This window comes from Sorex araneus, chromosome 2 (assembly GCF_027595985.1).
Source record: "Sorex araneus isolate mSorAra2 chromosome 2, mSorAra2.pri, whole genome shotgun sequence".
In the NCBI taxonomy this organism is placed as follows: Eukaryota; Metazoa; Chordata; class Mammalia; order Eulipotyphla; family Soricidae; genus Sorex; species Sorex araneus.
Genome location: NC_073303.1, coordinates 198,471,807 through 198,498,005, shown reverse-complemented (window position 1 = coordinate 198,498,005; position 26,199 = coordinate 198,471,807). Strand labels below are relative to the sequence as shown.

The 26,199-nt window shown below is 50.1% G+C and overlaps 1 protein-coding gene across 1 annotated transcript in view; it reads left to right on the top strand.

Moving 5' to 3' along the window:
* RUNX1 (RUNX family transcription factor 1) overlaps nt 1-26,199 on the top strand; it is a 274,788-nt gene that overhangs the window by 189,253 nt on the left and 59,336 nt on the right. The window contains exon 5 of the mRNA XM_055127814.1: nt 12,275-12,379. Coding sequence (XP_054983789.1) covers nt 12,275-12,379 — 105 coding nt within the window. The remainder of the gene's footprint in view (nt 1-12,274; nt 12,380-26,199) is intronic.

The window sequence follows — 26,199 nt, the reverse complement described above, 5'->3', positions numbered from 1 at the left end:
ATGTGCATGTTGCAAGACCTCAGCAGCGACGGGGCTGTGACTCTCGGGGTGTCAAGTCCTAGATTGAGACTCGCAGAGGGAGGAGGGAGATCGGCAGAGGGAGGAGGGAGGTGAGCAGAGGGAGGAGGAGACTCACACAGGGAGGAGGGAGACTCAAAGGGGGGAATGAGACTCTCAAAGTGGGGAGAGAGACTTGCAGAAGGAGGAGGGAGAATTGCAGGGGGAGGAAGAAGACATGCAAAGGGAGGAGGGAGACTGCAGAGGGAAGAGTGAAGCAGCAGATGGAGGAAGCAGAGGGAGGATTAGGCAGCAGAGGGAGGAGGGAGACTGTAGAGGGAGGAGGGAGACTCTCAAAGGGAGGAGGGAGACTGCAGAGGGAGGAGTTAGGCAACAGAGGGAGGAGGGAGACTGCAGAGTGGGAGGGAGACTGCAGAGGGAGGAGGGAGATAAGCAGAGGGAGAAGAGAGGCAGCGGGGGAGGAGGGAGACTGCAGAGGAAAGAGAGAGACTGCAGAAGGAGGAGGAAGGCAGCAGAGGGAGGAGGGAGATAAGCAGGGAGGAGGGAGGCAGTAGGGGAGGAGGGAGATAATCAGAGGGAGGAGGGAGGCAGCAGGGGAGGAGGGAGATAATCAGAGGGAGGAGGAAGACTGCAGAGGGAGGAGGGAGACTGCAGAGGGAGGAGGAAGGCAGCAGAGGGAAGAGGGAGACTGCAGAGGGAGGAGGGAGATAATCAGAGGGAGGAGGGAGGCAGCAGAGGGAGGAGGGAGACTGACAGAGGGAGGAGTCAGGCAGCAGAGGGAGGAGGGAGATTCCAGAGTGGCAGGGAGACTGCAGAGGGAGGAGGGAGGCAGCAGGGGGAGGAGTCAGGCAGTAGAGGGAGGAGGGAGACTCCAGAGTGGCAGGGAGACTGCAGAGGGAGGAGGGAGACTGACAGAGGGAGGAGGGAGACTCCAGAGTGGGCGGGAGACTGCAGAGGGAGGAGGGAGGCAGCAGGGGGAGTTAGCATGCCTTCGGGCCTCGTCGGCAGGGTGCTGGTTTCCACTATCCGCTCCTCAGTGCAAGGAATTTATATTCCTTAATCCTATAAGAACCTCGTAAACTGCAAGTGCCCGGGACTCGGCGAGAACCTCATAAATCCCTGTGCATAAAGACTTGAATACTAATGAGAACGGTCACAGAACGGTTCTAGACATGTGCCGGGTCTGGTCGCGAGGCGGGTCTGTGTTCTCAGAGTGAGCTGGTGAGTTTCCCCTGGGTGTGGGGCTCGCCCCCTTCAGGGGAGGTCAGAGTCCCTGTCCTATAAGAAGCCCCAGAGTTTGGTCAGAGAGACAGGAGAGGGGTTAAGGCATGCGCTTTCACGCATCCACCCCGGCTTGATCCCTCGTACCCCACGAACCTCCAGGCGTGGCTCTGAAGGTCCCCCAGAGCCCAGCACCCCAGGCCCACACTGCACCCCATTTTTGGTCTGCTAGGCTCAGAAGGGCTCGTGGCCTCCTGCCTGCTGCCGGGCACTTCCCCACTGAAGAATCCTCCATGGATTCTTCGATCCAGGCATGGACGGACTCATTCATTCATTCTCCCATCAGACATGCGTGCTGTACCTCCCGTGTGCCAGGCTCAGAGACCAGACAAAGAGAAGGCAGCACTTCGGGGGTTGGGGGGGGCACTGAGGGGCTGATGGCTAAGCCGACCGTGGGGTCCGGGCCTCTGTTAAAGAGGAGAGCATGGAGCAGAAAGGAGTGATGGGCATCTCCCCTGGCTAGGGATCTCCCCTGGCTAGTGACCCAAAGTTTTAAGCTTTGGGGTCATTCTCAGTGATGCTTCCTGGCTCTGCACTCAGAAATTACTCCTAGTTGGTGCTCGGGGACCATATGGGATGCTGGGGATTGAACCTGGGTCGGCCGCATGCAAGGCAAACGCCCACCTGGCTGTACTATCGCTCCGGTGGTCCTGGTCTTGGCTGTTTGGGTTGGGGGGGGCGGGTTTCAGGGTGATGAGGAGTGTCCACTTGAGGGCATCTCGGAGAGTCCGAGCAGGGAAACCAGAGTCAGGAAGGGGCACCTGGCCTGGAAAGGACAGACAGACAGCTGGGGTCAGCTGTGCAGAGGGCTGAGCCCCCGAGAGCTGGCTCGGGCCTGCACACCCCCCTGGGAATTCACTCTGTCCTGGTGGGCTGGAGGACTGCCAGATGGCCTCAGCAGGGAGGTGACATCACCACAGACAACTTGTAGGAAGAGGGAGGGGGGGTCTCTCCAGGGCTCCTGTGGGGGACCTTGGAACCTCAACGGGACCTAGAGCTCAGGGGTCACACGCAGCACTCCTCCTGATGGCCTTGGTTCGGTGCCAGCTGCCACTGTTTCCTCCTTGTTACTGACAGATAAATGACGCTGAACCAAGTGACACTCTGCCAGGGCATGCCGGACTGGTAGGAGAGTGCGGAGAGTGTCCTGGGCGCGGCCGGATGGAGCCAGACACCCACTGTGCCCCTCGACGTCACTGCCAGCCAGTCTGGCCTCTGCCCGTGTCCCAGTGGACCCAGACACCGCCCCCCCCCCCGCCCACCACCAATTTGGTCAATGTCTCTGAGCCCAGAAACCAGTTGCCCCAGGCTGCGCCCTGCACATTCCCCAGCCTCACCCCAACTTCCCTCTTCCTGCCTGATCACGCACCCCTCCATGGCAGCCACTCCAGGAAGAAAAAACCCGGCGGTAGGAACCGAGGTGCCTTCTTCCAACTGCCGACCTAAGGCTTTGCCCCAGAGTTTGGTCAGAGAGACCGACCTAAGGCTTTGCCGCATTGATCTGCGGTTCCAGGGGCCGTGGGCACGAGCAGGATGTCAGGAGGAACTGGGTCAGACCCTCGTCACCTGTCCTTGGTGACCTGGGGCCCAATGGGTGGAGCCTGGGGAATCGGGAATCCCAGCGGACATACTGGGGGCAGCCAACCTTAGAGGGCTGACTTCTGGGTCTTGCAGAGCGTTGGGGAGAACAGGATTAAAAATGTGGATCCAGCGGCTGGAGCGATAGTAGGGTAGGGCATTTGCCTTGCACGTGGCCGACCCAGGTTCGATTCCCAGCATCCCATAGGGTCCCCTGAGCACCGCCAGGAGCAGTTCCTGAGTGCAAAGCCAGGAGGAACCCCTGTGCATCACCGGGTGTGACCCAAAAAGAAAGACAAACAAACAACAACAACAACAAAAACCATGGATCCACCACCAAGATATTTGGGAACCAAGATAGTCAGGATCATAAGGAAGAGCTGCTCAGGACCTGGACCTTGGGGAGGGGGGAGGGGGGCGTGGAGGGCGGAGATGCTAAGGGCTGAAGCGTCAGGGCAGACCTGGGGGTTGATAAATACTCCTGAGCCTTGCGCCCACGTGACCTGAAAGGATGAGCTGTGATTAGAAGTGAAACCGGACCGGCCCGAGAAGCAGCTGCCCTGGACGGCCAGCCAAATCGTCCACGGATCCGGTGCTCAAGCATGACTGGCCGCTCGGAGGCTCAGTGCTTGCGTGCCGGAGGCAGGCACTCAACCACACCCAAGCACCCCCTGCTCCACAAGGTCCCATCAGCACCACCAGGCGTGGCTCTGAGAGCCCCCAGCCACTGCGGTGACCAAACGCTGAATCCTGTCCAGTCAGCTGAGTATCTGTCACCAAGAGTGGCCTGGGGGGGTCCTGTAAACATTAGAACATGGTTTGGAAGCCCTCACCTCCTGCAAAAAAAAAAAAAAAAAAGAAATGAAAGCACAATTTTGCTTTCATTTTTATCTGGGGGGGGGAGGTGGCCGGGCCACACCCCGCAGTTCTCAGGGCTTACTCCCGGCTCTGTGCTCCGGAGTCATTCCATTCTAGTGGTCCTCTGGGGAGCCCATGCAGTGTCAGGGATCGAGCCCGGGTCAGCAGCATGGAAGGCAAGTGCCTTAATGCCTTACCAACCTGAGGCGCTGTCTCTGCAGGCTCCATGCACATTGCTAATCTTTCTAAAGGTAAATGAGACACTCTCCTTGTCCTTAAATCACTCATTTTTACGGGACACGGCCAGTGCAAAGGCTCTGTGTGTGTTTCGTTTCCTCGTAACTGTTTTTTCAAATGATCCGCAGGGCTGAACAAACAAACGCTGTTTCTACGGAAAACAAAGTTTTGTATCTGAAGCACCTGACTTTTGTTCTGTGCCAACACATAGCAGGATCCCGCCCCACCCCCCGGACCCCCAACCACACTTTGCTGGTATAAAAGCAAATACAGGGGGCTGGAGTGCTAGCACAGCGGGTAGGGCGTTTGCCTTGCACGCGGCCAACCCGGGTTCGAATCCCAGCATCCCATATGGTCCCCTGAGCACCGCCAGGGGTAATTCCTGAGTGCATGAGCCAGAAATGACCCCTGTGCATTGCCGGGTGTGACCCAAAAAGAAAAAAAAAAAGCAAATACAGTGGGATAAAGACCCCATCGTGCCCTGAGCCCACAGAGCAAAGTATTTCCACAACAGCGTCTTCATTTCACTTCGATCTGGAGAAACCAGGGAATTCCACCCAAGCTGACGGATCTTGTACCTATTCAGAAATCCCCAAATAAATAATTCTCCAGCTCCACGATCCAAAAGTAGTGCCGAGTATTTGGGTAAGGAAGTGAATGGCGAGAGAAAGTATTCATTTTGACTGAGGTTTTCCAGTGGAAAAGCAAGGCACACACATTCGGATGCCTTGGGAGAAGCGCTCCGCCCACCTCTCCCCGCATCTGAGGGGCATTTCTTTGAGTACTTAGTTACCCGTGATCAAAACCAGACCCTGCACCGTCTGTATGGTCAGAGAAGAATCCTTCCTGCAACATTTCCGAATCTTTGGGGATTTCCAGGATTGGCCAAGAAAAACAAAACAAAGCTAGAGGTTTCATTGGCTTTCTTGGTTTCCCAAAGCTGTAATTTTTAAAATTTTATTTTGTTACTGTTTCCTTTTCATTCTGCCCGGGTGCTTGAAACTATGGGAGCATGCTGGACTGCCCTGCAGAGGTTCCACAGAAAATGGGCAAGGGATGGGGACAGAGAGATAGCACCCGGGTTCAATCCCTGGTGTTCCGTATATTCCCAAGAGCACTGCCAGGAGTGATTCCTGAGTGCAGAGCCAGGAGTAAGCCCAGAGCATCGCCAGGTGTGGCCCTCAAAACCAAAAAGAAGGAAGGAAGGAAGGAAGGAAGGAAGGAAGGAAGGAAGGAAGGAAGGAAGGAAGGAAGGAAGGAAGGAAGGAAGGAAGGAAGGGGGGAGGGAGGGAGGGAGGGAAGGAGGGAGGGAGGAAGGAAGGAAGGAGGGAGGGAGGGAGGGAGGGAGGAAGAGAGAAAGAAAGAAAGAGAGAAAGAAAGAAAGAAAGAAAGAAAGAAAGAAAGAAAGAAAGAAAGAAAGAAAGAAAGAAAGAAAGAAAGAAAGAAAGAAAGAAAGAAAGAAAGAAAGAAAGAAGAAAGAGAGAGAAAGAAAGAAAGAGAGAAAGAAAGAAAGAAAGAAAGAAAGAAAGAAAGAAAGAAAGAAAGAAAGAAAGAAAGAAAGAAAGAAAGAAGAAAGAGAGAAGAAAGAGAGAGAGAGAAAGAAAGAAAGAGAGAAAGAAAGAAAGAAAGAAAGAAAGAAAGAAAGAAAGAAAGAAAGAAAGAAAGAAAGAAAGAAAGAAAGAAAGAAAGAGAGAAAGAAAGAAAGAAGGAAAAGTTTAAAGAGGAAGATGGGCCAGGGAATGAGGTGATGGTGGTCTCCTGTGAGCCATGGGACACCCCACCCTCCCCATTTCCACCCCCTTGGGCCCTGCCTGCTTTGCATGACAAGGAGCGGGTTTCACATCCCACAGAAACCAACTCCCCAAAGGAGAAGCTGATTCACAGGCCCAAACCTCCAGCCAGGGCCCAGAGCCCTAGGAACGGATGCAGAAGCCTAACCTGAGAGTGGGGTGACGACAGGCCGGGAAGGGAGGGCCAGACCAACCCCCTGGGACGGGGAAGGATGTCTGCTGATGTGCGTGACCCCCCAGTTCCCTCTCAGTTGCTCTGTTTCCCGTGCCAGGGACAGTTTCAAGTCCTGGTCCTAGCCCCGTGGTTTTGGGGGAGCGTCATGCCGTTCATGAGAAATCTGAGGGCTAGCCACTTCCCAGATGTGGAAAGTCTGGGCAGAACTGAGGTGTCCAGCTGGGACAGGGGCTTGACTAGACCCTAGTCGCGGGCACCAACCGGCCAAGGCTTCTAGGCCAGTGAAGGGTGGGCTGTGTTTGTCATGGCTGCCCGGCTACACGTGGCCAGGGATAGACGCTCTCCCGTGATCTCCTTCCAAGACTCAGTAAAGTCCTCAGACGTTTACCTTAGCATTTGGAGGCACGGACTGGCATGGGAGGAAGGGGCAACCTGTGCCCACCTGGACGTCATTTGGGCCTGACTTGTTGATAAAGCAGGTTAGCCGGCACTGTTGTACCGTGCAGAGGTCACTAGCTGGTGGGGCAGGAGTGAACTTGACCTTGAACTCCATGCTGCCATGTTCATAATCCCGCATCTCAGTGGATGTTTTTTTGCAGTTCTCTACTTTGCTAGAATTCCCCGGGGAAGCAGGGAAGGACCCAGTCACTATCCATCAGGCGCCCCCACCCCGCCCCACCCTACCCCCGACCACATTCCCCTTCCACCCACCGTGCCCTCCCTGGCATCTGCTCTCTGGCTGCTCCCACGGGGCTGGTTTTCCTGGAGCCTACTTTCCTGTGTCCTTAAGGAGCTGGGATTTAAGATGCGTTTGTTCGCCTGACTTGCACCAGTGAAACAGAGGGTCTGTCCCCGTCACAGTGGCTGCAATGAGATACAGAGATGGAGGGCAACAAGGTCGTGCCTCCAGACAGCTGGGATTTGAACACAGGCCTGCGGGCGGCAGCAGACACTGTCTCTCTGCCCACCTCTGCGTTGGCGTATCTCTGATGTCGCGTGTTCTTGGGCTGCCTCCGTGCATGACTGGAGGCCGAGTTCTCTCTCCCTGGTTGCTCCTTCCCAGGTTCTTGCTGGATGCCAGCATCTGTGACAATGAGTAATAGAGATGTTGCTGGAACTCAACTGTCCCCATCCCACCCCTGGCACTCAGGCTGCTGTTGGCTTTGGTTTCCAAGTGCAAGACGAGCCTTAGGGTCCCCACTGTGCTTCCTCTCGTGCCCTGGCAATCCCCTCCCTCCATTCCATGGACACCTCAGTCTGTTCAATGGTGGCCCCAGCTGCCACCCCCTCATAGGGCTCCCCAGTGCACTGGTCAGACCCTCTCTGGCAAGAAGTTGCCCAGCTCCCAAGGTCAAGGGCATCTGTGGTGTTTTCCGGCCCCACCTATCTGGGGGTGGGTGTGAGTCAGACGATGGCTCCTCCTCCGACTCCTTCTTTAGCTGCAAAGTGGTTGAGAACAACACTAGGAGTTCGCCCGCCCCCTCACCCAGTGAATGCCAGGCCTAGAGGTCATTTGAATGAGGAAGTCAGGCTCCAGGGGGCAGCCACCGTTCCTGCCAGTGCTTGACAAGCGGGTGGGTGGTGGGCGTGGCAGGTGTTGATGTTTAGGGGGGATTGGCACAGGTGTCACCACTGCAGGGGCCCCTCGTCATCAAGGATGGTGCCAGAGTGTGTGGGAAGGGTGAGAGAGAGATAAATAACTAATAAAGCCCCCTGAGTGACTCATATCACTGTGCCCCAAATGCCCCCACTCTCCCCCTCCCGTGCCCAGCCCCTCGGTGGGAGATCCAGGTAAAGTGGCATCTCTCAAGACAGGGCATGGAGACAGGAGCTGGGGGTGAGGGTGATGGGCACGGAGCCCACCCGTCCTGCCCCATGGGGCCTTGTTCCTCATGAAGCAGCCAGCCCGTGGCTCACTGGGTCTCCTGGCATTCCATGAACGCTCATTGCCTGGGCTCAGGTCCCAGGGAAGGGTCACTCTGGCTCTTGGGACACACTTAGGTCCTGGAGAGCCACAGCGGCTTGGATGTGGACGAGGACTCAGGCTGCGGCCAGGGCAGGGGCATCTGGAGGTAGCAATTTAGGATATGGTGGCGGTAAAAGGGAAGCTGGTGAGAGGTCCGGGGTGTGGCCTTATGATTTGGGGCCAGCAGCCTACCCTCTCTGAACCTTGGCTCTTTTCTTTCTCTGGGTCGAAGGCCAGGGCATCCGCGTTTGGTTTATTTCATGGGAATGTGGTAAAGACCATCAGACATTGTATCTGGGAAGGCGTATGAAGTGCGGGATGCTGTGGGCGGATCTAAAGATGCCGGAGAGATAGGACAGGAGTTAAGGCTTATTCCTTGCACGCAGCAGAGAAGCAGACAGCACTGCCTGGGGTCCCTGAGCCCCTCCTGGAGGGAGCACAGAGCCAAGAGTAAACCGGGGGCACCCACAGGTGTGGTCCTGACTCCAGAATGTCTGTGTACAAAGAATGTCGCCTACGAAGGCACCACTTGCTTATGGCCTAGGAGACCACGAGCAGGCCAGAGAGAGCAGGGCAGCCCCTGGGGAGGGAGATGGTTTCACGTGTCTCCAGCTCATTTGTCACTCACAGTCCGCAGTGACACTTGGTGTTTGTGCTGGGCTGAACAGTGATCCTGGAAGTATAAGTGCCGAGGCTGGAATGTGGCTGATTCCAGGAAGACCCCCAGCACCCCGGGGTCCCCCAAGCATTGCCTGCTGCAGTCCTGGGGAGCCCCCAAACACCAGGGAGCTGGCTGGGATAATCCTGTCATAATAAAATTATAAATAATAATACAATAATAAAATCCTCATGATCCCAGGATCCTCCTAACTCTTCAGGACCCGAATAGCACCGAATCCTTAGGCCTTTGCGTTAAACCAATGTCCCGATTGGCGGAGAACTGTCAGGGTTGGGGTTGAGGGGGTGTCTCCAGCACTCCTGAGCACAGCTTGGGAGAACTCCCACCCCTCCAGAGAAAATTAAAAAGGTGCATGTCTCCCGGGAACCTCGGGCCTACATAAACGTGACCTTATTTGGCAGCGAGTGTTGTCGCCAAGTTAAGGGAGGTCCTGTTGAGCGAGGTGGCCCCGGGGCTCAGTGGCCAGTGTCCTTGTGGGCAGAGGGAGACTGGGAGACAGAAACGCCCGCGCCCAGGCAGGCACAGAGCCGTGGTGCCAGTGCAAGAGTGGACCGGCCGGGGAGGAGTCTCGGGTCCCGGAAGCCTCCTCGGGAAGCTTCCGGGCCCATGTCTTGATCTTGACCCTCGGCACCCAGAGCTGCAACTCCTGTGGTGTCCGCCGGCCAGTGGGCGGTCCTGCCAGGAAAGGACCTGTGGATTTTCACAGACTCTCAGGACTGCCGTGAGGAAGCACCCGGGGCTGGGGCGCCGGAGGACTCCGCTGCCCTAAGATCACAGCGGGGTTGGAACGTGACTTGGGCTGTTTCTGCAAAGCCCGAGTTTGCAGGCCAGGAAAGAGATCTGGAGAGATTGGGTCAAGGCTCCCACCTCCTGGGCCCGCGCAGGGCGGACTGGCCTGCTCCCAGGGACCTTACTCTCTCTCTCTGTCTCACCCCCTCCCCGTTTCTCTCCCTCTCTCTGTCTCCCTTTCTCTGTCTCTGTCTCTCTCTCTGCTGCTCTCTCTGTCTCTTTCTCTCTCTGCTGCTCTCTCTCTGTCTCTGTCTCTCCATCTCTGTATCTCTGTCTCTCTCTGTCTCTGTGTCTCTGTGTCTCTCTGTCTTCTCTGTTTCTCTCTGTCTCTGTGTCTCTGTATCTCTCTGTCTTCTCTGTGTCTCTCTGTCTCTGTTTCTCTCTGTCTCTGTCTGTCTGTCTGTCTGTCTGTCTGTCTGTCTGTCTGTCTCTCTCTCTCTCTCTCTCTCTCTCTCTCTCTCTCTCACAGCCCCAAGGACATTTTCTCTGTCTTGTTTGTGTGCCCGGCAGGCAGGGAGTTGACTGTCTGGGCAAGGTGGGCTGTCCGGTTCTGAACACGGTCTCGTCTGAATATGGTCTCGCAATGGGTCAGGGCATGGGTGTCCGGGCTTCTTTCCCTTTTGTGTCTTTAGGTTTCGTTTCATGTGACCCGATTAAAAGAAGGAAGTGAGTTAATACTGAGAACCAAGCCACCCGTAAACAGGATTGTAAAAGAGAGTCCTACAGCACATGCGACAAACACACATACACAGCACATGCAGACAGCACAAACACACAGCACACGCAGACCACACAAGCACAAAGCATACACAGACAACACAGACACACAGACAATACAAACACACTCACAAATACACACAACACACAAGCACATACTACACACACAGCACACATAGGTAGCACACACCACAAATAGAGAACACAAATACACAGCACACACAGATATCACAAACACACGTTACACACAAACAACACAACACGCAGCACATGCAGACAACACACACACTCAGACTGCCCACACAGATAACACAAACACACAGCACACATAGGTAGCACACACCACAGACAGATAACACAAACATGCAGCACAAGCAGACAACACACTCGACAGACAACACAAGAACCCAGAACACACCACAAACAATACAAACACAGCATTCACAGATTATACATGCTACTACAGACAGCACATGGCCACACAAATAATACATCCCACAGACACAAGTATAACACACATACCATGTACAACACACACCATGTGTAACACAGACACAAAAAAGACAATATACACCATACACAATACATACCCCCAACATACACAGACAACATACAACACAGACATACAATACACATAGTGCACAACCATATACAACACAGGTACATAGCACACACATACCATGTACAACACAGACAATACATGCCTCAGACAACACAGACACACAACACATACAATGTACAACACATATGCAACACACACAGGATTCTGAAAGGTGGGGAAGGGCTATTAAGTCATCTCCCAGGGGCGCTGGGGAGAGTACAATGGGTAAAAGGGAACTTGCCTTGCACACGGCCAACCGGGTTCTATCCCAGGCAACCATATGTCCTCCGAGGCCACCAGGAATGGTTCCTGAGTGCAGAACCAGCAGTAACCCCTGAGCACTGTTGAGTGTGACCCCAAAATCCAAAACTTAAGAATCACCTTCCAGGACACCCTGGGCCTTTGCCAAAGGTTTGCTAGCCAGAACCCAACTGAATCCATCCTCTGAAATACTCAGTTAATAAGAAATGTTTTAAACTAATGACACTTTACATTGATACTTATTTTATTAATCTTAATGGTTCATGCTTTTATGTTACTAATATATAATTTATCTTTATTAGGATGTTTATATATTAATAATTATAATATTAATTAGTAAGATATTTTATTCCATTAATTGCATATTTATGTTGGTGTACATATGATAACATAAGCATTTATGAATTTTAAGTTATCGAATGCGGTGCCACTAAGCACATATGCTGTGAAGATATGCCCACATTTCATAATTGTATGTGAAATGTTTCTACAAAAATCTCAGTGTCTGTTTGTCCTGATAGAGCGGCTTGAATCTCTATCAGTTATATAGCCTATTTATTACCTAGACATTGGGGTCTGGCAAAGCCTATGACTGCCTCTAATTTCCTTCAAAATAATATTTTAAATCAATTGAAATTCCTATTTTAAATATGTAGGACAAATAATCTGAATTTAGTCTGTCTTCCCCTTGAAGAATTCTTTTTCTCTTAATCCTCATAGATACAAAAAAAAAAAAATCGGAGAGGGAAGATGGAATTGGAATTTGCATTGCTTTCTGCCCCGTGTTTCTACACTGGGGAAATGGGAGGAAATACGGTGGGGTGATCTGAACCTAGGGGTTTTGCCTTGAAACCAAAAAAAAATTTAAAAATTAAAAATTTCAAAAAAACAAGAAATCTGTCAAAATTCCATGCTGTTTACTAAAGATTAAAGGGGAAAGGAGACCTATATAGATAACAATTGTCTATAATTTGCAACATGTTCCTATATATACGTCTATCTTTGCCGATAATAATAATTTGGTAGCTGCATTTTAAATATAATCCTCTTGATTAGTGTATTATTTTAAGAAAAGACAGATCTAATGCTTAATAAAAGAGTGGTATAGCAATTCAAAAAAAAAAATAAAGGGGCAAGGAGAGGAAGGATGGGGCGCATTATTACCTGGGACTCGGCTGCAGGTGTGGGCGCTGAAGCGCAGACAGCACACTCCCCCCGGTTGCGGGAAACACCTGCCCAGCTACCAAGCTGGACAGCGGAGATCAGTGGCTGGCCACCCGTGGGCACCCCTCATTCTCACCCGTTCTCCTCCGTGTTCCGACAGGGAAGAGCTTCACTCTCACCATCACCGTCTTCACCAACCCACCGCAAGTCGCCACCTACCACAGGGCCATCAAAATCACCGTGGACGGACCCCGAGAACCTCGAAGTAAGTGGGGCCTCGAGGGGGCGGGCGCTCTCGGGCACTGGGGACCCTGGCTCAGAATTCTTGCGTTGGACAAACCTGGCTCAAATGAGGCTCAGGGAGTGGTGTGCCGTGCGTGTGCGTGTGTGTGGTTGTGTGTATGTGTGTGTGCGTGTGTGTATGCGTGTGTGCGCGTGTGTGGGGGGGTGGGTGGTTGTGTGTATGTGTGTGTGCTTGTGTGCGCGTGTGCGTGTGCGTGTGTGTGGGTGGGTGGTTGTGTGTATGTGTGTGTGTGCATGTGTGTGCACGTGTGCGTGTGTGTGGGTGGGTGGTTGTGTGTGTGTGTGTGAGTGTGTGTGTGTGTGTGTCGTGGTGTGTCTCGAGGGCACTCTGAGCTCTGGGTTCTTGAAGGACTCAGGACCATTGCTGAAAGACTGAAAGACTGGTTTCTCAAGTGGGGTCAGAAACAAGCATATAATTGAGGAGTGGGCTGGCCTACAGGCGGCCCGCCGAGGCCTCCGGGGAGCAGATGAAGCACAAAGCTCCCGTTTTTACCTTCCGGACGGGTCTTTTCTCAGGCTGTGGAGATCAGAAGCAGAAACTTTGGAAATCCTTTTCCCTGCTTTCTGTGCGCCTCCCATGAAAATCCTGTTGCAAGATAATTTAAACATAGGGGCTCGGAGGGCTCCTCGGAGGAGAGTGCCTGTGGCGAGGGCGGTAGGGAGACAATCAGTAAATATAGAATGATGGTACCCTGAAAAAAAAAATAGCTCCTGGGAGGAAGACTTTTTGAAAAGGGAGTGGAGTTGTTTAGTCTGCACAAGAGCCGTCTTCACGGTGACTTAATGACTACCTTTGAGTAAACATGGGCGAATGCTTTTTTTCCAGAGCCACGCCCTGGCCCTGGCAGGGGGCCGCCTCCCAGGCCGGGCTAAGGAGCTGACAGGAACCTGTGCAGGGCCCAGGCGGAAAATCAGAATTCCCTCTTCCCAGCAGCAGGGACGTTCAGAGTGAGAATCCCGCTCACCCTCCCAGGGCAGGAAGATGGGGAAATGTAAGAGAGTAGGAGAGCCAGGGCTGAGTTCTCCAGGAGGGGCGCAGCCAGCCTTGCTTCTGGCTTTTTCACCTAAGCCTGGGACACTCCTGGAATCTCTCTGAACCCCACTTCCCTCCGCCTGTAGCACTGTAGCACTGTCTTCCCTTTGTTCATTGATTTGCTCGAGCGGGCACCAGTAACGTCTCCATTGTGAGACTTGTTACTGTTTTTGGCAAATCAAATACACCACGGGGAGCTTTCCAGGCTCTGCCGTGCAGGTGGGATACTCTCGGTAGCTTGCCGGGCTCTCCGAGAGGGACGGAGGAGGAATCGAACCTGGGTTGGCCGCGTGCAAGGCAAACGCCCAACTGCTGTGCTATCACCCTCGCCTGTAAATTGGAGATAATAATGAGCTTCAATAGAAGGTTGACTGGGAGCCTCAGAAAGAGTTCGGACCCCAGAGGAACAGACCTGCCTGCGTCTCTAGCAGCTGTCCACTCAGGGGTGGTGGAGGAGGTATGGGTCCTGCCTGCGTCTCTAGCAGCTGTCCACTCAGGGGTGGTGGAGGAGGTATGGGTGTTCCTTCTCATGGCACAGGGATCTATGGGGACCCCAAGGCTGCCCCCGGGGGGAGTCCACCTGCAGATGCACCCCGTGGTCTCACAGCTCGCGGCTCTCTTTCTTGCACTGCTACAGGGTGCAGAGTGGTCCACCCAGCACTCTGGACCATGCCCAGTACTGCCTTAGCTTTGCCCGGGGGCCCCAGAGTGGGCAGCGTCCCTCGAGAGCCCCCTGCCAGCAGGAGAGGACAGCGCTCCTTGCTCCAGGTCCAAGAGCCATGTGGCCCACCTCTCTCCATTTCTGACTTGATTTTCTCCCGCTCAACTTCTCCTTCTTCAGCCCAGGGAGCCTTTCTGGCCCTGCCCAGACTCAGGGAATGCTGGGAGCTCAGTGGTATTCTCTGATACCAGTTATGTGTGAAAAGCCCGCTGTGGCCATATAGGACCACACATATGCCATCTAATCCAACATGGATGCTCCCAAAGTCGACTATTAATAATCGTCCCTTTGGCTTAGAATAGGTGCCCTGAGTAAGCACTTGAAAATCACACAGCCCATCTCTTGGACAGCCCCAGTGCAAAACTACCCTCCTCAGGAAGCAGCTGAAACTAGGACATCCCTAAATATCCTTTCTTCGGTTATTCTCATGCAGAGAAGGGGAAATTGGGGATCTCTCTGGATTTACTGCAGCCTGCAAAGGACCAACAAGGGCAGGGAGCTTCACAAAAACAAAACGGATGGCCACTCTGGTCTATGGCTCATGGTCAGAGGGAGAAAAGGGTCTCAGAACGGTTTTCCCAGAGCTGCATCTGTGTTTTTCTAACTTAGAAAAACCTTGTCATTCAGAAAGGCCCTTGGAACAGGCCGAAGGGATTAGCCCCAAAGAACCATCGTGAGGGAATCTTTCCCTCTAAATGGAATGTGGGTGTCGGGAAGCATCCGATGAAAGGTGATAAGTCTGTCCAAAGAGGTGTTAGAGCCATACATTCCACCAGAGAGAAGAGCCAAATGCATGCAGATTTCCAGGCTGACTAGGATACCGTAGTATTTTATTCACATCTGTCCTGTCACCCGCAAAACATGGGATCCCCCTGGCTAATTCTTTCATGATGGAAAGCTTTTTATTTTTTTTTGCCTTTTGGGTCACAGCCGGCGATGCACAGGTGTTACTCCTGGCCCTGCACTCAGTAATTACTCCTGGTGGTGCTCGGGAGACCATATGGGATGCTGGGAATTCAAACCTGGGTCGGCCACGTGCAAGGCAAGCGCCCTACCTGCTGTGCTATTGCTCCAGCCCCCATAATGGAAAGCTTTGACTCAGGGTGGCGACTTCTCATTTTGATGAAGTTACGTCTGAAACCATTGTCCTTTTTCTTTAAAATCTTTCCAAGATAATTTATGGGATCCCTTCCCAACGCTCTTGAGACATTTGACCTGCGACCTGTGACCCTGTGTATGTTGATGGTGTGCAACAGGTGCACTTGAGAAATGAATATGTTACAAAATGATTTCCGAGTAAAGCCAGCTCACTCATTCATCACTCATGTAGTTACACTTGATGTGTTACAAACTTTCAACATCAACTTGCTTAGGATATTTGATATTTGGATATTTGAAATATCCAATTCCGTATTATATATTCCACCATGTTGTTCACTACCATGTAGATCATACTTTAAATTGACTGCCTTTGAATTGTTTCCCTTAGCCCAGTACCCTGAAAAAAATTGTCCATGTTGTAACAAATGGCAATTTTTTTCTTTTTTTGTATTGAAATGATATTGCATGTGTATGTATATGTGTGAGACTGTGTACATCACATCTTCTTTACCAATTCATCTTGTTTCCACGTCTAGGTTACTATAAATAATTCACAGCCATGTTCTAATGTAATGTTGAGAGCCATTGCATATAAATCAGGCAGTGTGTCATATCAATAGATTGATAAGACCTCCCCAAGTCCCTCTATCACTCTGTTGCTTGAATACTCAGTGATTTTGGCAAAATGGCCATGGCATTGCCAGGTGGAATAATAATGAAAAGACATCTTGCTTCATGAAATCAAAAACCATAAGCTAGAAGGATCCTAACAAAGGCAAATAGCCTCATAGATCAGGAAAAGCAGCCCAGAGATTTATGTAAGCTGATAAGAATCTGTCGGTGGTAGAGTCAGAAATAGAATAAGGAGTTCCTGGTGCTCCATCTTACAGTTTTCATACATCCCCTTCTCCTCTCCTACCACCCTGCCTGTATACTGTCTGTTCTAAATACTCCCCTGGCCTTGGAGAAATAAGGTGGTGGATAATGAGACTTATCTATGTCCCATCTCTGAGACTCTCTAGAAGAGGTAAATGAAACTTTCAACAGGAAACTGGAAGGAAAACTCCTCCCACTCACCTGCCATTCGGTGATGAAGAAAAGGATGTAGGATTAAGGAGTAAGCCAGCCTGCTGGCCACCTCCCTTTAATGGTTTTCGGTGATAACGTGGTAGTGAAGATCATGTTCCAGAGAGGACTCAAAACACTCTTCGTTTTAGACAGTTCTCCAGAATGATTAGGCTGAGGACCGTGGGAGGCTTTTCCCGCATTCCACGGGATATTTCTTTGACATCTCTGAACAATAGAGAAACAACGGTTCAAAATGAACTTTTATGAAGAAAGAACACGCCTCGAAGGTGTGCTCTGTGGAGACGAGTCTTTGCCAGCCTCCACGAAGACCCGTTTCCTGCTCCCGGTGAGAGGCCTGAGTGGATTGTGAATATGTTGAAAGATCTTTTCTTTCAACAGAGAATCTCGAGTGAAAGGGAGTTTCCAAAAAGGCATTTTTGAGAGTGAAATTTTTTTTAAATGTCAGTTTTGACTTTAAATATTTGTATTAGGTAAGGGGCTCATGAAAAACTACCCCTCATCCAGTTAATCTGTCCTACAGTAATACTGAGATATCAAAGCTCATTCTCTGCAAAGAGTTCATGAAATCACGTGACTGCATGAATGAGCCCAGAGCCTTGAAGGAGGGGATTTCTCTAAGGAGAGGTTGAAGACAGTGAGCAGTTGGGACCCTCATTGACCCCAGAGGTTGGGGGTATCCTCCGGGGTATCCCAGTGCATGGATTAACCAATCCCTCTGATGTCTTCAGCTATTCCCTGTGTGGCCAATCCTCTGTTTTATCCAGAACATTGAGTAACTTAATTAAAAATGGAAAAGGCGGGGCTGGAGCAATAGCACAGTGGGTAGGGCGTTTGCCTTGCATGCGGCCGACCAGGTTCGATTCCCAGCATCCCATATAGTCCCCTGAGCACCACCAGGAGTGACTCCTGAGTGCAGAGCCAGGAGTCAGCCCTGAGCATCGCTGGGTGTGACCCAAAAAGCCAAAAAAAAAAAAATGGAAAAGGTGAATAACATACATCGTAGTTGTTTGGGGATATGTCTGCCCTTGGGTTAAAGAAGTTCTTCGTGAAAACTGTTGGGTTAGAGATGAGCTAAGTGGAGGCGTTACTTAAACCCTTTAGAATTTTCTATTTTCTGGGGCACTATTTCTTGCCAGTTAGCCATTGTTTATAGGGACTTAGAGTGAAAATAGCAAGATTGAAGGACTTAATCCCCCATCACTCAATCGCTTTGTTAAGTACTTTGCGGAGCTTACATCACATGAATATAATTTTCTTCTATGATTCTGACTACAAAGAGTAAACCTACACACGAGAGAGAAAAGGAAGACGGGATGTATACAGGGTGCCTCTATTTTGGTGAAAAAAGAGAAATGCAGAAAAGTTGTGAGCAAAGTTAGGGAGATGATGACCTGAAAATATTTGAAATCGGGGTTTCTCTGAAAAATATGGGACAAGCAGAGATGCAGAGTCCTGCTCCTGGGCTAAACTAGTGGGTTAGTGCTTTTAGAGGATGTTATTTTCTCTTAGTAATAAATGCCTGATTATAATCAGGGCTAACTGCAGTGCCTTATTTACCCAGTGCTCTTGAGAACTCCTCACAGGAATGGGTAGGAAAGTGGAAGCAAAGAGAAATTCCCTGCCTCCCCCAAGGTCACACAACAAGCCAGCCCGAGTTAAGACGAGACGTAGCAGCCCCACAATTCACAGCCACCAAGGTCTATTTTTAAGAACAGCACCAACTGCTCCCTGAACTTCATTGTATTGATATTTGTCGCCAACATTTTTTTTCATTAGGAAAGTTTATCAACCTGGTTCCGCTCCAAACTGTCTTCCTTCCATAAACCAGCGCCTCTGAGCATCCCTGGGGAGGGGGGTAGTACGGGTGCTTTTCTGGGAGTGGGGTTGCAGAGAAGCACCTTGCCACCTTGGGCCCCAAGCAGGGGGTGTCCCGACGCAGCCCCACTGGCTCTGCGCCCACCCTGGGTTCTCTGTCCTTCATCCACTTCTGCCTGGGAGCTTGACTCGAGCTGGGCGGGCGGCCAGGACTTCAGCCTCTGCGTCCAGTGTTGCCCGGCAGGAAAGATGAGCAGTAAAACACAAATGAGCTCCAGGAGAAACGTCCAAGGCGCGCTCCCTCTGGGCGGAGAGTGCCCCGGAGCTGTGCCCGCGAGGATGGCGTCCGTGGCATGCTTTGCTCGGGACTCGTTAGGAAAAAAAAAAAAAAAACGCTAGACAGGTTTATGGAGCTGTCACCTCAGGATTGTTGCTATCTCTCCGTAATCACTTGGTTTGTTGGGAGCTGTGGCCAGCCCAGGTAATGCACGGGGAGGTGTTTTCGTCCTCTTGACTGGCATCTCGGCTTAGGACTTTGGCCTTTCTAGATAAAACTCCTGCTTCACGAAAGAGAACAGAAGTCAGGCACACTACCCTGCCGCCTAGACAGAAAGGAGGCTCCGGGAACGGAGAACAACCTCCTGAGTTGATCATCCTCTCCATTCTGCAAGGGCGTTTCTGTGTTAAGATGGCATTGGGGGAGGGGGGTGACTTCCAAAAGCATTACCATTGTCTCTGGGCTAAGCTCCCCAGCTTCCCCAAAATTGGCACCAGCATTTTCTTTAGCATTCATAATACACCTACCTAAATATTTCCAGTAAACTTAAGGGCCTTATTGTGTTTTGGTGGGATCAAACTGGACCAAGAATAAAAGAATGCCATATACATGAAGAGGTCCCTGACCTTAAGTTTTCATTGCACTTGATTCAGGCCAGGGTCTGACAAGATCCTGGCATAAAAGGGAATGTAAGAATACAGAGGGAGGGTGCATTTGTCCCCAAGAAGCAGGTGTAAACTACTTTATCAGCTTTCGGAGACTCAAGAGGCCTTTTCGCTTTTAGTAACTCACTCAATTTTTTTTAATAGAAGCCACGATAATTTTTAGACAGTGTTTCATATATTTTAGATTTTAGATAGTATCACTCTAGAAAGTTGGGGGAAAGGAGTTCTTTCAGGTAACCATGAGAACCCAAAGAAATGATCTAGGTACTTTCTCAGTCTTATGTGGGGTGTATGGGGAGATGTGGGTGGTTAGACACCAAGCATGGGCCGACACCTGGAATTTCCCTTCTGTCTGGATCACAGTAACATACATCTCTGTTTTGAAGTCTAGAGCAGGGAGGTTGAGATCTAAGCTAATATGTCACAGTCTTCGTTAGAATTTCGTCTGTGCAGTATGCGATAAAAAAAAAAAATCTTGTCTGCATTTAGGGCTTTCATTTCTTAATCTTAAAACATGTCAAAAGGTTCCTGGATCCTGAACTGGAGGACCCGGGTTTCAGGGTGGCGCCAATGAACTAGAGGGTATGAAATGGGGCAATTATCTTAAGAGCCTTAGGACTCTCTTTCCTCTTCTGTTCAACCAGGCAATGGGATGAGATAATCTCTAAATTAGTCCCCGCTCAGAAGGGGTAACAAAATATCATCAGAAAAAACAGAAGCCCAAGCTCCCCACGAATGGGGGCCCCCCGAAAGGCCAAACTCCACATGTCCTTCTTGGACCCTCACCTTTCTACATCCCAGCCCTCTTACACACACACACACACACACACACACACACACACACACACACAAGTCAGATGGGAGATACTGCTGTTCTTTATTTACTCACTGCATTCTTTGCTGTATATATATATTTGAGAGGGCTTTGATCAGTGGCTTTTGAAATGATCTAGCTGCAAGCCGCTCATTTAATTTCCCGTGGTCCCAATCGTCTTTCCCTAGTGATTACCCCGTTTTCGACCCTGAAGGATTGTGCAGGTGACCATTTCTGGGGAACAGCAGGCCTGGGCAAGCCTCTGGGAAGCAGGAGCAGAGGCTGAAGGGGTCTCGAGCCTTGCCTTGGGTCTCGGAATCCTTTGGAAAAGGCAAACACTTGAAACAAAAAAGATGACTGACCCAAAGTTTAAAAAATGTATGGGGTTGCTATCACATTGCATTTTTTTAGACATTGAATTAAACATTTATACATTTTGATTTTTTTTTCAATGTTGTATTTAAGCCCAGGAAAATATGTTTTGGTTTCTTATGAATCCTTGAGGCCTTCTAACTGCTGTTGCCCAGTCCTTGTCCCCCAAATGTCACACTTCCGGAAGGACAATTCCTACCTCCCATGGCAAGCCCGACTTGACATGTAGCAGCCTGGGGTGGGGGCTTCCCTGTACCACTGTCTCTCACCCAGTGCTCATGTGGGCTCACATTTCAATGATGTGGGGCTGTTTCTACACGGATTTTCGTATAAGCGGAGGATTTAAACTCACAGTATTGCTAGAGTCCAGCACTGTCAAAACATTTCCCATCCTTGGGGGCTGGAGCGATAGCACAGTGGGTAGGGCGTTTGCCTTGCATGCGGCCGACCCAGGTTTGATCCCCGCCATCCCATATGGTCCCCCCAAGCACCGCCAGGAGTAATTCCTGAGTGCAAAGCCAGGAGTAACCCCTGAGCATCGCTGGGTGTGACTCAAAAAGCAAAAAAAAAAATAAAAACATTTCCCATCCTTGTAAGCTACCCATGGCGTATTGGATATGCCAACAACAGTAACAATAAGTTTCACAATGAGAGACGTTACTGGTGCCCGCTCGAACAAATTGATGAGCAATGGGATGACAGTGACAGTGAACGTATTTTCCTAGTGGACTTTATGGTAGCAATGCAGTATACAGCACGTAACAGCTACCAGATGCAAAATGTGTCTTAGTCGGCTGTGTATGTTAGGGTAGAGACTTCTGTTCAACAACAGACCGTTAGTCCTTAAGTTGGGGTGGGGGATTCAGAAGGTATACATGGGTTTCCTTTTCCTTTTTACAAGTATCTTAAGGAAGGCCAACGCCAGTAGACATTGACCCAAGGGTCCTAGTCGTTTTTTAAATTCCCCACCCCTTTTCCTTTATTGTTGTCGATGATGTTGTCATCACTGGGTGTTACACACTTGTTCAGCTTTGACCATCACACATTTTTTTTTGGTTTTGCGTTGTTTTGTTTTGGGGTTCACACCCGGTGATACTCAGGGCTTAGTTCTGTCTCTGCACTCAAGAATCCCTCCTGGCAGTGCTCAAGGGACTATATGGGATGCTGGGGATCGAACCTGGATCTGCGGCATGCAAGACCCAGGTCTGGGTCCCTACCTGCTATACTATCACTCTGGCCCCTATAATGGGTTTTCAACCGTGGTTTTTGAGGTCCAATGCTACAAGAGCCTCTAAAAGAAACACAGTGCTAGAAAGGCCATAGGAAATGTGCCACGGTCTCTTGGGATCCCAATTCCTGTGCCACACCAGTTGTGCCCACATCCTGGGAGTTTCTGCACCCACAAGCCACAAACCGGCTTTGCCAGCATAGAAAATACAGGTCAGTTCCTCATGTTCCCTAAACCAGTGTGTCTTTCTAGACTTACTCCAGAGTTCTTGTATTGTTTTGGTATGGTTATTCTTGTTTCAGAGGGGGAAGAATTTTTAGGGTATCTGCTATTATTTCCCAGCAAAGGATATTAAGAGACACATTCCCAGCCGTCACAACAGACCCTCCTGCGCATGCTCAGAGCCTAGCCCGAGGCCCTCTGTCCCGGAGACGCTTGGGGAGGATCCGTTGAAGGTCCTCGCTGCCCCCAAGGGTCCCTCGGCTTGTCGGTGACAGTGCTGCGGTAAGTTATGCCGCCTTGGCTACTGGGCTCTGTGTGCATTTTGACCATTTTTCCAACCCTTATTACTTTTCAACTTTTATTTGAGTTGGGGGAAGATCTAATTGAGTTTTCCCCAAAATATGGCCCTGGCAGCCTTGGAGCCTTGGAGCGGAACAAGACTTTAGGGTGAAATGGCTTCCGTGGGTCTCAGAGAACTCTGCCATCACAACTGCAGCAAAGAAAACCAACAACAAAGTCAAGCAACAGGAAACAAAGCCCCAGACCCACAAGACCCTTTGTTACTGCTTTCAATAATGAATCGAAGGCAACCCCCTCTGTCTGGTGCTCTGTTTCTGTGGAGATAATGCCCCATTCCTTCGCTCTTCCACTGTCCTCACACTCTGGTCCTTTACAGTTTTCTAGTTTACTTTGAGTAGGTGGGGTGAAGGCACCCCATCCTTACTAGGCATTGCAGTTCTATAATGAGACGTTGCAAGACGCTGGCATGTGGTTGGATGTCCAGTGCCGGTTCTGTATAGACATTTCAGCTGCTTTGTCTAAGCCACTTATGCAGCGTCACTGGGAAATTTGCACAATGGATAGACAAAGATTCTGGAAGTACATTTACAGAGGAAAGCCAAGGTAAAAAACCATTTAAGTACCCAAAGCATAGTTCCTTCCTGTCCGCCTTTTCTAAAGGAACCCAATCGAATTAATCCACCAACTCCCTAGACCCCTATAAAGTAAGTTAATGGCAATACATTAGTTTGGTATGCCCATAATTTACATATACTCAGGTTCCATTAAAGCCCGTATTGACTAAAACTCAGACTGTTATCGAAATCTTGGAATGTACTTTCATAGACCCAAACATTGAACCTTTGCAGTGGCATTTGTTGGTTTTGTTTTTCTTTTACTTTTCTTTTTTTTTTCCCCCGCTGTGGCTTAGATGTTAGTCTTTTGGTCATTTGAGATTAAAATGTAAACATTTGGATTAGGTAAATTCTTAAGTACTGTATGCATTTATGGCCCTTGGTGGATTCCTTCCCAGTCGCACCTTATTTTGACTTAACCTTTGAAGTGGTTTTTCATTTCCCATGCATCTGTACGAAAGCGCTGAGGAGAAATAGCCTTTGTCACATCCGCTGCTCTGTCCCCGGCAAGTTTACAAGCACCTTCTATGAATTTCAGAAATGAATCAGGCGCTGCTCTGAGTCCCGGGGAGTGAGAATGGAATGTGGAGTCCAACCAACCTCGCCTGCTCTGCCAGGCCGTGTCTCTGCTTTCCCATCTGTAGCTTGGGCTCAGCGATCCCCCGGGTAACGGGTTGTAAGGAGGATGCCCAGATCTGCACATTGAGTCAAGTGGCACGGTGATGACAGGGAGATGATGCACTTTCGGTCTGAGCCATCACTATGGAGGTATATGCTCTGCTCAAAGGCAGCTTCCGCCCTTTCTTGGGCCACAGTGCTTCCCCAGGGCATACAAGAGAATGGCGGGGTCAGCCCTCAGAATACAATCTGAGAGAGAGAGAGAGAGAGAGAGAGAGAGAGAGAGAGAGAGAGAGAGAGAGAGAGAGAGAGTGAGTATGGGGTGATTACCTTTCATGCAGCCAACTCTGGTTCACATCCCTGGCACCAGATAAAGTCCCCCAAGGACAGCCAGGGGACACTCCCAAACACATCCACAAAGGCTTTTGGATTCCAAACTTCCCATATATTTACAATACTAAATACTGATTTTTTTTTCCTTTGAGTGAGGAGTTCTTTTATCAAACAAACAAAAAAAAAATTATCAAATGTAGTTATTTCCTTTACAAAAAAAAAAAAAAATGTCCGGGCTCTGTAGCCACTAATGTCCAGTCCTGAGTCCTGACTCTGTGCTCAGGGATCACACTAGGCAGGGCCTGGGCACCATACGGGGTGCCAAGGATCAAACCTGGGTTGGCCACGAGAAAGGCAAGAATCTAACCTGTTGTCCTAGCTCTCGGCCCCTAAATGTAGCTAGTTCTCTGGTTTTGTTTTGTTTTGCTTTTTGGGTCACACCCAGCTAGGCTCAGGGTTTACTCCTGGCTCTACACTCAGGAATTACTCCTGGCGGTGCTTTGCGGGGAGGGAAGGCAAATGCCCTACCCACTCTACTATCACTCCAGCCCATGTAGTTATTTCTAAAGTGAATGTCAGCACCCAGTTGCTGTGTGACCAGTATCTAGATGCCGTGACCAGTGTGCTCAAGCATCTAGAAACTTCTGCAGGTTCATCTATAAAACACGAATAATAATATGGGCTCTACCTCTGCCCAAGGTTGTTTGGAATTGATTGAGATTGACTATTGTGCAATGCCTGGTAAATAGGCTATCCGTTGCATAATAGACAAAGAATTAATATGGAACCAGATCATACAAAAATAATCGTTCAAAAATGTTTAGATGCCGGGAATGTGGCTCAGCGTGTGTGAGACTGTGGGTTTCCTTGCACATGTGAGACTGTGGGTTCCATCCCTAGCATCACCAAAAGAAAATTCTGATTGTTTTGTAGAACACAAAATTCTCAGGGATCTTAAAACAATGATTGAGGAGAGACTTTTGTGTCTTTGGTCGAGGAGAAATTTGTTGAGAAAGAGTAGAGATGTTCATATCAGCTGCTCCACTAGACCCATATTTTAGAAATTTTACCATTTGCTTGCAGCCGACCCTGGTTCAATCCCCAGCACCACATATGGTCCCCAGAGCCCACCAGCAGTGATCCCTGAGCACAGAGCGAGGAGTAAGTCCTGAGCACCATCAGATGTGCCCCCTAAAAGAATATATTAATATGTATTTTTTTGCCTTCTCCTATTGTGTACTTATAAGACTGTGCAGAGAGCCTGAGATGTATTTTATTTTATTATTTTTAAAAAAATTTTAACTGTTATTTAATTTTATTTTTATTGAATCACTGTTAGATAGACCCTTACAAAGCTGCTCATGATTAGGGTATACAGTGTTCCCACACTCATCCCTCCACCGGGGCACCAGTGTCCCCCATTTCCCTCCCATCATCCCCCCACCCTACCCCCAACCTGCCCCCTCTCTCCCTCTCTGTCTCTCTGTCTCTGTCTCTCTCTGACTGTCTCTGTCTGTCTCTGTTTCTCTCTCCCTTTGTCTCTCTCTCTCCCTCTCTGTCTCTATGTCTCTGTCTCTCTCTGACTGTCTCTGTCTGTCTCTGTCTCTGTCTCTCTCTCCCTCTGTCTCTCTCCCTCTCTGTCTCTCTGTCTCTGTCTCTCTCTGACTGTCTCTGTCTGTCTCTGTCTCTGTCTCTCTCTCCCTCTGTCTCTCCCTCTGTCTCTCTCTCTCCCTCTCTGTCTCTCTCTCTCCCTCTCTGTCTCTCTGTCTCTGTCTGACTGTCTCTGTCTCTGTCTCTCTCTGACTGTCTCTGTCTGTCTCTGTCTCTGCTTCTCTCTCCCTCTCTCTCTCTCCCTCTCTGTCTCTCTGTCTCTGTCTCTCTGACTGTCTGTCTCTGTCTCTCTCTGACTGTCTCTGTCTGTCTCTGTCTCTGTCTCCCTCTCTCTCCCTTTCTGTCTCTCTGTCTCTGTCTCTGTCTCTCTCTGACTGTCTCTGTCTGTCTCTGTCTCTGTCTCTCTCTCCCTCTCTCTCCCTCTCTGTCTCTCTGTCTCTGTCTCTCTGACTGTCTGTCTGTCTCTGTCTCTCTCTGACTGTCTCTGTCTCTGTCTCTGTCTCCCTCTCTCTCCCTTTCTGTCTCTCTGTCTCTGTCTGTCTCTGTCTCTGTCTCTCTCTCTCTCTCTCTCCCCCTTTCTGTCTCTCTGTCTCTCTGTCTCCCCCCCCCTCCTTTTGGGCATTGTAGTTTTCAAGACAGATACCGAAAGGTTATAATGTATATCCCTTTACCTACTTGTAGCACTCAGTTCTTACCCAGCATGATCATTCCCAACTATTACTGAGGAGACATATTTTAATACAGATCTCTATTCCAAGGGATCTGTTGGCCTGCGCTCTGTCAGGATGGCGCCCACAGCGGGCAGGGCCAGGCTGGGCCTCTGAATCCTCAAGCAACCTGCTGAGGGCCTTTTTTTTTTTTTCCACTCATGGCTTTTTATATATGCTGCTCGCCGGAGAATTCTGGATTTAATTTCAAGAAGGTGACATGTTACACCCGGGAGCCTGCTGCCCGGTTCCCAGGAGGGGT